At 35.7% G+C, this 10,681-nt stretch overlaps 1 protein-coding gene across 2 annotated transcripts; it reads right to left on the bottom strand.

Moving 5' to 3' along the window:
- Window positions 1-3,688: 3,688 nt before the first annotated feature.
- Window positions 3,689-6,302, bottom strand: LOC126595165 (flavonoid 3',5'-methyltransferase-like). 2 transcript variants are annotated; one of them, XM_050261544.1, is made up of 5 exons: window positions 6,139-6,301; window positions 5,274-5,359; window positions 4,975-5,119; window positions 4,723-4,854; window positions 3,689-4,117 (listed from the first exon to the last, which is right to left on the bottom strand). In XM_050261544.1, the coding sequence occupies exons 1-5, from the start codon at window positions 6,196-6,198 to the stop codon at window positions 3,827-3,829; spliced, it is 714 nt and encodes a 237-aa protein (XP_050117501.1). In that variant the 5' UTR covers window positions 6,199-6,301; the 3' UTR covers window positions 3,689-3,826. The 2 variants fall into 2 exon arrangements, with proteins under 2 accessions (XP_050117501.1, XP_050117502.1); XM_050261545.1 differs by lacking the exon at window positions 4,723-4,854 and having other exon boundaries at window positions 6,139-6,302.
- Between the last annotated feature and the right edge of the window lie 4,379 nt (window positions 6,303-10,681).

The raw sequence follows: 10,681 nt of genomic DNA, 5'->3' as shown, positions 1-10,681 counted from the left end.
TTAATGATTTCTCTTTTTCTTCCTAATTTTTAATGTATTAATTTTATTTCATTATAATTTTCATTTTCATTTCATGTATCGTAATATATTTTGTTGTAAACATTTAGATAAACTAATTTTTGTTATACAATATATTTCGATTTACTTTGTCTTCTTCATTTAGGTACATTAAATTCATTATAATATATTTCGATGCATACATTTAGATACACACATTTCGGTATATACATTTTGATACAAAACATTTAGGTACATTAATTCAATATAATACGTACATTTCGGTATACACATTTTGACACACCCCGACTGGAGTCGAGGCGTGCTGGTCGTCACTGGCTTCGGATTCTATTGGAACTTCGAAGTTAAGCGAGTTCGGGTGAAAGCATTCTTAGGATGGGTGACCCACTAGGAAGTTTTCGTGTGAGTTCCCATAAACAAAACCGTGAGGACATGGCCAGGGCCCAAAGCGAACAATATCGTGCTATGGCGAAGTCGAGACTGGGATGTGACAGAATGGTATCAGAGCCACTCTACCGTTCGGTGCAAATGTGCCGACGACGACGCTGGGTTCCCCTTAAGTGTGGTGGATTGTAACATCCCACATCGACCAACGGATATGGGGTGATGTGCCTTATATGTACATGCCCACCTCCATATAACGCGAGACCTTTTGGGGATTCACTGACTTTAGATTCCATTGGAACTCCGAAGTTAAGCGAGTTCAAGTGAGAGCATTCCTAGGATGGGTGACCCATTGGGAAGTTCTCGTGTGAGTTCTAAAAAACAAAACCGTGAGGGTGTGACTGAAGCCCAAAGCGAACAATATCGTGCTACGGCGGAGTCTAGGCTGGGATGTGACACATTTAGGTACATTAATTTAATATAATACATTTCAATCATAGCCCGTCTCGAGATATAATTTTGACAGCGTGAGATTACTTATTTACCCTTGGACGTTTTGTGTGGTTATGTGGGTGGAGTTTTATTTGGACAAATTCAAAGATTTTTCCTAAGTTTTGGAACACTTAGGACTTAAAATGTTTACTTTGGTTGGTTGGTGACCCACATGGACCACACACACACACATACACAAAAGTACCTTTCTCTTTCTTCTCTCCCGTGCTCTCTCATTCAGACTCACTCTCTCTCCTTTCTCCCGTACAGATTAACAATAAAACTAGTGGAAAGTTGTAGATCGAGGGTTTAAAGGACACCATCGTGTTCCTAAGGTTCATACGAGTTGAATGGTACCATTTTTAGGCAAGAACTTCTTCGAAAACTCGTGAAAACCCTAACCCGATTTATGTCACTATTCATGCAATCGTAAAATCATGTGTTTTGGGGATTTCAAGCTTAAAGGTAGCTTAAGGAGGTCCTCACGAGGCTCGGAGTGGTTTGTTGGAAGAATTTAGACGTCGGATGATCGAGAACGACGAGTTTTAAGATTTGTCGGAATATCGAGGCTTTTTTCAGCGGGTTTCCGGTGGTTTCAGGGCTCAACTCAGGTATGGTTTTGTTCGTCTTGGTGAGATCTTCAAAATGGGTCAAGTTTCATAGAATTTGGTTAAGAAATGAAGAAGATATAAGATTTTGAAATAAAATCTAGAAACCGGCGAAGTCACAGGCGTCCGGCGACTCGTTGGATAATATGGGGGCATATTCCGTCAGTTTTGACGGAATATGCTAACGGCGTTAGATGACGCCGTTAATAATTAATGGTATATGCTTGTTTTTTAACAGAATATTCCTGACGGCGTTAACTGCCGCTGTCAATGTGCCTGGCACGTGCCCGCACGTGGGCTGCGCGTGGGTGGTCGAAATTTTTTTCTAAAAATATGGGGATGTTCGTGAGGTTGTGTAGATCACGTTGGTATATTTAAACATCCCATTTGAGCGTTGTATGAGAAGTTATTAGCTAGTATTGGTTATGTGCTTTAAATTAACGTTTTTATAATTGTTTCGCATATAGGGGAGACTTATCCCTAGGATGAGCGCAGTCAAGGGCGACTCGGGGACTACGACCCTTCGACATACCAGTGAGTGGGCTTTTGGTTTTCAGTATATACTTATATACTTGATATTTTCCTAGAAAATGCGTTTAAATGAAAGTATGCTTTGAATTGCCATGCATATAAATTTATATTCTGCATATGAATTAGTATATGATGCATAATATATAATTGTGGTGCTGTGGACGCTCAGGTAAGCCCAGGTGAGTTTATGAATTGTGAATGTGATTAATGTTTGTGATTAATTGAGAAGCATAGAGCTCATAAACCTGCACCTAGGGTGATTGTGATTTAGCTAAAGATATGACACGGGCCTGTATATAATGTCACCTCCCACACCATATGCTCACTTTGGATCCAATTCAGGTACATAGTCTTGTCGTACAGACCATCATAGGTGGTTCCGACTCGTAGGTGACTAGCGATTTATCGCCCAGCTATCATGAGAGCGTAGTATTGAGCATAATTATATTACACCCAGTCTTGTCGTACAAACCCTTTTAGTGGTTCCGACTTGTGTGCAGTGTAGTGCCGTATAGGTCATTGTAGTGACTCCGGCTAGATTGACTAATGAGCTACGAAATCAGCCGTACAGACTTATGCAGGGGTTCCGGCTAATATGTTATTTTCCATGAATTTATTCTCACCTGAGTTACTTATTCTATTTTCATGTTTTGGCATGGCATACTTATGAATATGGTTATGTGAAGCATGATTTGAATTGAGATATTTATATATATTTATGCATATGTTTATATTCTATCTTTCGGAAAAATTATACCTGCTTTACAGCGAGGGGTTAGAGCATTTGAAAGTTAAATGTATTTTCAAAATCTTTGTTTTTCCCCACTCACGTTTTCTGTTTTGCGCCCCTCCAGGTTTTAGGTAGACTTACTGTTGGTGGCATTGAGGATCTTAGCGGTTTTGACAGAATAAAATATTTGTAGGACATCTTCTGGTACTGTATAATTAGTACTTGTCCTACTGAACTGCACCTAGACTTTCTATGCTCTGGTTAGGAGTATTTCCACTTGTATATCACTCCTAGCACTTCCTGTTTAGTAGTGCACATTAGTAGCTTTCGGTTTTTATTTATTCGTATATTTCTTATATTTATCGCTTCCACACTGTGCACATAGCTACGTCACCCTTACGTGACGGCCAACGTGCCTCGATCTCGGTCGGGGTGTGTCATTTCGGTACTAACATTTAAATACATTAGTTCAATATAATACATTTCGGTATTAACATTTATGTACATTAATTAAGTCTTTCAAGTTTGAAGAATGTTAAATAAAAATAAAAATGAAAAAACTCTTTTTTGGTCCTAAAAAAAAATTTGTATGTTAATACATTTAAATATTTAATGGGACACATTAAATAAAATGCACATTAATTATTTTGAATCAAGGACACATCAAGGAATTATGATAAATATGTAATCTAACATCAGATTTATTTTAAATTTCACGCTTCTTAAATAATTAAAATTAAAAACCCCTTAATTTATTATAACCTCGTGTTAAGGTCACATTAAACACGCCATAACCCACTAGGGCCGCATCCCGAGTAGGTGGCCAGCAACAAATCACAAGCATTTCCCAAGTTTAATTAACACAGACTTTCTTGTTTAAAAAAAAAAACAAAAACTAAAACAAAAACTTTCTTAAAAATCAAAATAAAATAAAACCCATCTTAATTTATCTTTAAAATTTGGAATAGCAAATCTCCCAACATTAAACGGTTCAAATCACAGATAAAACTGTCTTATTTATTCTTAGACAACTTCAACATGGGAGTTGTTTCTTGCGGGCAAGTTAAGAGAGACGTCTGCAGAGGGTGAGTCCATCTCCGATGGAAACAACAGCTAGCTCGACACGGTCATCCGCCGCGAGAAAGCTGTTGAGTTCCAGCAAATGTCTTCTGCTTTGCTTTGCAAAATTTTCCACATTCTCCTCAGGCTCCGCCACTGTCCCAAACCACAATGTGTTATCATAAGCTATGATTCCTCCAACCTTCACAAGCTTCATCAGCAACTTGTGATATTCCATGTAGGAGTCCTTGTCGGCATCCACAAATGCGAAATCAAAGCTCCCTTCTTCCTTTCCCTGCTTAATTAATTCCATGTTTAATTCTCCAAATCAAATAGTATATCAACAAATAGTACTTTTTCTCAAAAAAAAAAAAAAAAACAATTATTAAAGGAATGAGGAGAGTTCTAAACTGTAATATTAATTTAGAGGAGAGAAAGTTTTGAATCTGGAACGCGTGGGTAGAACTACTAGGATATTGGATACTTATTACTTAAGCTAAATATCTAGATGATATATAATTCTTCTTACCTTCCCAATTCACCATTAAGTACTTGAATCAACATTTATTAACACAGTCGCAAAAGAAGTGCGACATGACAATTTGAGAGTACGAATACATTCTCAATCACAATATAACTTTCCCTTTATTTTTAAGACATCTGCTATTCATATGCCCTAATTTGCATTTTTCACTCTAAATTTAGAGAAGAACTTAGATACACCAGCTTAACGGTGATGCACTGTAACAAAGGAAACAGCTCCACTGTATATGGATTCCTTACAACCCTACACTGTACAGGTACAACTTCCAATGGGCCACCGTGTGTCATTATGCCTAACCTACTTTCAGTCTGATATTTAACATGATTGATTATGTTAAATCACAAACATCAACTTACTTTGGTAATGAGATCATTTAGAACTGTGAAGGCATCAGACTGGCAGAAGTTAATCTTATTTTCCACCCCAGCCTTTTGAATAAATGGCAATCCAACCTCATAGGCTTCTTTATCTACATCGATTGCCGTTATCTAAAAATTGAAATATTAGTATAGCTAGCTAGCTAGTAGATATAAAATATGAGAAGTCTATAATTATTTCAAGGAAAATAAAAAATTAAAATCAGGAAAAAATGTTCGAGTATTACATACTTTGCCATCAGCAGGTAGTGCAAGAGCAGTAGTGAGAAGAGAATAACCAGTGAAGACACCAAGCTCCAACGTCTTCTTCGCATTCATCACCTTCAGAAGCATCGAGAGAAGCAGGCTTTCGTCGACGGGCACATTCATAAGACTCCTGTTCGTGTTCAAAATCGACGAAATGTAATCCTTCAGGGTCAAATAACTATTATCTCAAAGAAATTTACTAGGCAATCAAAATAGTTCTCCGATAAGGGATTTAAGACACGTACGATCGAAGGAAAAAATGTACTAAAATATCGAAACCCTACCAGAAGGGATATTTCTCGACAGTGGCCTCCCTTAGTTGCTTCAGTTGCTCATGTTCTCTTGGAAAACAGCTTGTTTCGAAGATGTACTGTATTACGAGAAATTAAGGCTGTTAATTAACACAAAATATAATTAGCACGTTGTGTTTCTTTAGTTTGCAACTACTTCAACAACAACAAAATGTGGACATGTAACCCTGACTTTCAACAAGTTTTGAACTTGTGATACAAGTACAACAATATATCTACGCTAAGAGAATAAATTAATTACGAACTCGTCATTAGTTAATTTTTTTTTTTTTCGAAAATAAAATAAAATGAAAAAGGAAATACTTTATGCTGAAGATAGACACTTGTGCATCATGCAGCTTCTAAGTTGTAACTGAACATGTATACAGATACAGTTACATCATGCATGATGTGTGACACTCGTGCATCATTATATACGGCCATCTCATACTTTCGAAATAAAGAAGAATCTGATTTCCTCGTTGAAAAAATTAATAATAATAAAGTACCTGCTTTTTAGCTGAAAAAAAATAACATTGAAAATGTCGATTTTTTTTTAAAGGGCAATACGAAATTTTTTTATTAAAAAAACATAGAATGAAAATAGTGAAAACTCCAATCCAAAGCTGAAAAACGAGAAAGAACTAGGAATAGAATGATTTATATGAAACAGAAGGTAAAGATGGCAATGTTGCAAACCAATCATGAAACATCATGTAAAACAAGTTAAAATGCGTGATAAATTTGAAACAACTTTTCTAACATTTTCGTTTCATGTGAGTCACTCTCATAAAAAGCGCATCTGATTTGATCAGGTGAAGCATGGGGTTACATTAAGAAAAGGAAAACGAGAGTGTACCTTGAGAAGTGCTGGGTTTTTTAGTATTCTCCTCTCTGGTTTGGCTTCTGACTCAGACATGGCTGAGTGAACAACAAAGGAGCAAATATTTTATTCCTTCAGTTTCTAGTTTTCTATAGCTGTGAAATATGAAGTTGGGTGCGTTGTGCATTTTATATTGGGAATTTGGGAGAGGAAAGGCGTAGGTGGCAGCTTGGCCAAAAAAGAAAAGGGAGTAGGATTCTCTTTTTTTTTTTTTTTCCTCTCCTTCCATTCTCTCCTATTTGAACGGTCACGGTTAAATCACATCAACATTTTATAGTAATTTTTTTTATAACAAGAAAAAGATAAAATAAGAGAATGTGAGACGAGAAAATGAAAGAGAATAGAAAGAGAAAGTAAAAGAATCATAGTCCAAAGAAAAGAGCATGTCAGACTTTTGGGTGGATTGGGCCTCACTTCTTTATTTGGAGAGATTTTTTAGTGATCGTTACTTGAGGTGGTACATCACTCGATGTGGTATATCATGTATTCTTATATAAATGATGTGTTAGGTGTGTTAAAAGATTAATAACTTAAAAATTAAAATTTTTCATCACTTACATAAAAACACGTGATGTATCATCCGTGTTCTGTCATAAGTAAAAATATATTTCTCCTTTATTTGATGGGTGTGGCTGGTTAGGCTGTTTCACATTTATGGCTCACAGTCTTTGCATGTGTGTGTGTAGTTTTTTTGTCTTATTTAGTTATTTATTTTTAAAAAATATATGGCTGGTAGAGAATGACGGTTGAAAGTCGTGTATAGATATATCGTTGTTGTATATATGTTAATTTATGCTCGCCGAGCCTCACACTCTTTGTGTGTGAAGCAATTTTTTACTAGTTTTTTAGAATTGGAGAGGAGAGAAACTGTGGGAATGGAGAGAGGTTTATGTTTTTACTTTAGGATGTCATATCCACACACCATTTTTTACTTCTCTCACACCCTTTTAATTTTCGATCGCTGGATCGAATAAATTGAAGAAGATCAAATGACAGAAATTAACAAGAAGTGTGAGAGAAGTAAAAATGGATGTGTGAATAGCACACCCCTTTACTTTTTATATTTTAGAATTCGAGACACGGTATGGTGACATGTGGAGGAGAGAGTAAAAAGAATAAAATTGATCTATATGAAAGTACATCGTATTTTTATCATCTTTTGGTTTACAAATTTTTTTTATTAGTATGTAGGATAGGGTTTAATCCATCCATCTTCTCTTCGAGACTATTCTCCAAGTTTACTTTACTCTGTTAATAGGGACCATTGTAATTTGAATATATACTTATTGAGGAAGTAATATATACTTAATGAGGTAGTTAGGTAATTTAACGGAACTACCTAATCTGAGTAGTCATCTGGTTACGCCATTAGCATATTAATGCAGACTATTCGCCAGCATATTTTTAGTTGGGATGTATAATTTGCTTGTGGAATTTAGTGTTAGTAGTACACCCACCCTCCACCCAACCCAAAAAATAAAAATAAAAATTAAAGATTATCCCAAATAACAACCAGGTGCATTTTCACCACAATTCATCATCTTTGTCCGAAAATTAAAATACAAAATATTCCAAAAAGGAATTAAAATAATAATTCTAGATTCCTCTCCATGCACGTAGAAGACTTGTATAGTATAATGCACTGTTATAATAGCATTTCGTGCTAATAATATAAAAATATATTTTAAAAATTTTAACGTATTCTTGTATTATTGGCTAGAAATTGTTAATTCTAATTTGCTCTATATCTGTTTTGAGTAGTGCAGGAGCATTCTCATGAAGAACCCACCACGTGCGGCATTAGAGCAAGTCCACCCATGGTGGTTGCTCGGGGGACAGGCTCCAGGAAAGGGCCCAAGGGCTGGGGGAGTGGGGAATTGACAGGCCTGTGGCCCGAGGCCCGTGATGTCAGGCCTGGGTCCGGCCTTTTTTTTAATTTTTTTTTTATGTCAGGCGCGTGCCCGGCGGGTCGCCCGACCAGATTTCAGGGCACGGGCCCGCGCGAGGCAGAAAACCCAGTGACCGTTGGGAAGCCACGTGGCTTCCCACGATCCGTTCGATCCCAACGGCTCTTTAATACGAGCTGTCCGATTTGCAACGGTAATATAAAAAAAAAGCTGATTTTATATCAACCGTTCGATCTGAGATCAACGGTTGATATTAATCTGCTTTATAAATTAAAAAGAAAAAAGAAAAAATAGTTTTAAAATTAAGAAAAGTTACCGTTGTGACATGTGGCACAATCTGGAGTGTTGGAATTCAAAATTTTTAAAATCCAACGGTAGAGATTAATTATTTGAATAAAAATTAAAAAAAATTGTAAAAAATCCGAAAAAATTGTAAAAAATCTGAAAAAAAATGTGTAAAAAATTGTTTTACTTTTCTATAAATACCACTTCTTCTCCATCTACCTTACACCACAATTTCATATTTTCTCAACTACTTTCAATCAAATTCCTATCTTTCTCTCAAAGTTTCAATCTAATTTTTTTTTCCACAAAATGACTACTGATGCAGGTACAAATTAGTCGCTTCTTGAAGATGTTGCGTTGTGCACTAGTTGGGTTGAAGTTACTCATAATTCCCTTACGGGTAATGAGATGCAGTTGTGAGAAATGTGGAGTTTAATTCATACCAAATTTCTTGAGCAAATAGGTGGGAAAAGAACCAAAGAATCGATGTCCAGTCGTTGGAAAATACTTTGCCATTCCTTTAGTACGTGGAGAGATGCCTTGACACAAGCTAGTAGTAATGTTCGAAGTGGGGCAAATTATGCGGATGAGGTAAGAATATATTATAATTATTTGTTTGTATTATTATTTTGTTACCTAATTTGATTATAATTATTTGTTTGTATTATTTATTTGTTACCTAATTTCATTATTATTATTTGTTTGTATTATTTATTTGTGACCTAATTTCATTATTATTATTTGTTTGTATTATTTATTTGTTACCTAATAATTTCATTAGTATTATTTGTTTGTATTATTTATTTGTGACCTAATTTCATTATTATTATTTGTTTGTATTATTTATTTGTTACCTAATAATTTCATTATTATTCATTTGTAGCAACTTCAAGCACAAGCATGGTATGCTGCCAAAATCAAATCAAGAAACAAATCATTCAACCGGTGGGAATGTTGGAATATTGTTAAAGATTGTCCTAAATTCAAAGTTGTGCCTGTTGGTCCAGAAGTATGCATGAACAACACCCCTCTACACAGCACCCCTCCACACTCTACACCCGATCATGGCTTCCATGTTGATGAAGAAGAAGGAGAATAAGTGTCTGAAACGCCCATTCCTGAACAAGCGTCGAGGTCGACCCATTATCCAATTAGGCCCTTAAGGTAAGAAGACTTCAAAGAGGAAAGGGAGTGCTTCCAAGAATGATTATGGAAAGTACATGCAAGAACTTGCTCGTCAAGGTGAATTGACGTTGGCGCGGGAATTGGCGAAATATGAGGCTGAAAAGGCTAGAGATGAGGCAAAAGCTGCAACTATTCAACAAGCATTTCGAGCTGAACAAAGGGAAAGAGAGTTACCTAGACAAGAAAGGGAGTTGCTTAGATAAGAAAGAATTGCACAACGAGATCGTGAAATTATGAACACGCGTTTAGAAGGGATTTCTCCAAATTCTAAATATTTTTGGCAGTCGGAGAAAGCAGATGTGGTGCAAAGGAGGCGTGCAAGAGAAGCGAGATCAAGACAAGATGGTCCTAGCACAACAAGACAAGATGATCCTAGCACAACAAGACAAGATGATCCTAGCACCACAGATTGGTTAAGTGATGATGAATAGGGTACTTTTTGTAATCGGAGCCCATAGTTTTCCAATCACTTTGGGTTGTAATTTATTATTTATGTTGTTTCCAATTTATTGAAGTTAGTACTTTATTTAAAGTAAGAGTACATTTATTTAATTTCATAATATATTTATCCTAATAATAGAATCTTTATTCATCAAATTGTTCACGTATAATGAAATTATAAAACACACCAAATAAAACTAAAAAACTCACCAAATGGAATTACATAAACACACCAAATAAAATTACATAAACATACCAAATAATAAAAAACTCACTACAAAAAACACACCAAATAAAATTACATAAACATATCAAATAATTCACACCAAATAAAATTACATAAACATAGCAAATAATAAAAAACTCACTACAAAAAACACACCAAATAAAATTAAATAAACACACCAAATACAAACAAACATACTAAATAAACTTAAGTATCTTCAGCTTGTTTCAATGCCCACTGGTGCTCTATCAAGTCAATTTGCCGATCATTGTGTATAGATGACCTTTGAAGTGCAGTATATCGTTGAATGACCATTTCATTGTAACGTCCATCCCTTTCTAATGGCTCGTGTTGCACGGGTTCTTCGGTGGCATCATGCGCACAATATATCCATGTTCTTGAATTGTTCATCGTGTCTGTCTCTAACTCATATTTATCAACCGCATCATAATCGAACTCATCTTCCACAATCATG

The sequence above is a fragment of the Malus sylvestris genome, chromosome 13 (assembly GCF_916048215.2).
Source record: "Malus sylvestris chromosome 13, drMalSylv7.2, whole genome shotgun sequence".
NCBI classification, from domain to species: domain Eukaryota; kingdom Viridiplantae; phylum Streptophyta; class Magnoliopsida; order Rosales; family Rosaceae; genus Malus; species Malus sylvestris.
Note: the sequence above shows the minus strand (reverse complement) of the source record. Positions and strands in the feature narration are given on the sequence as shown.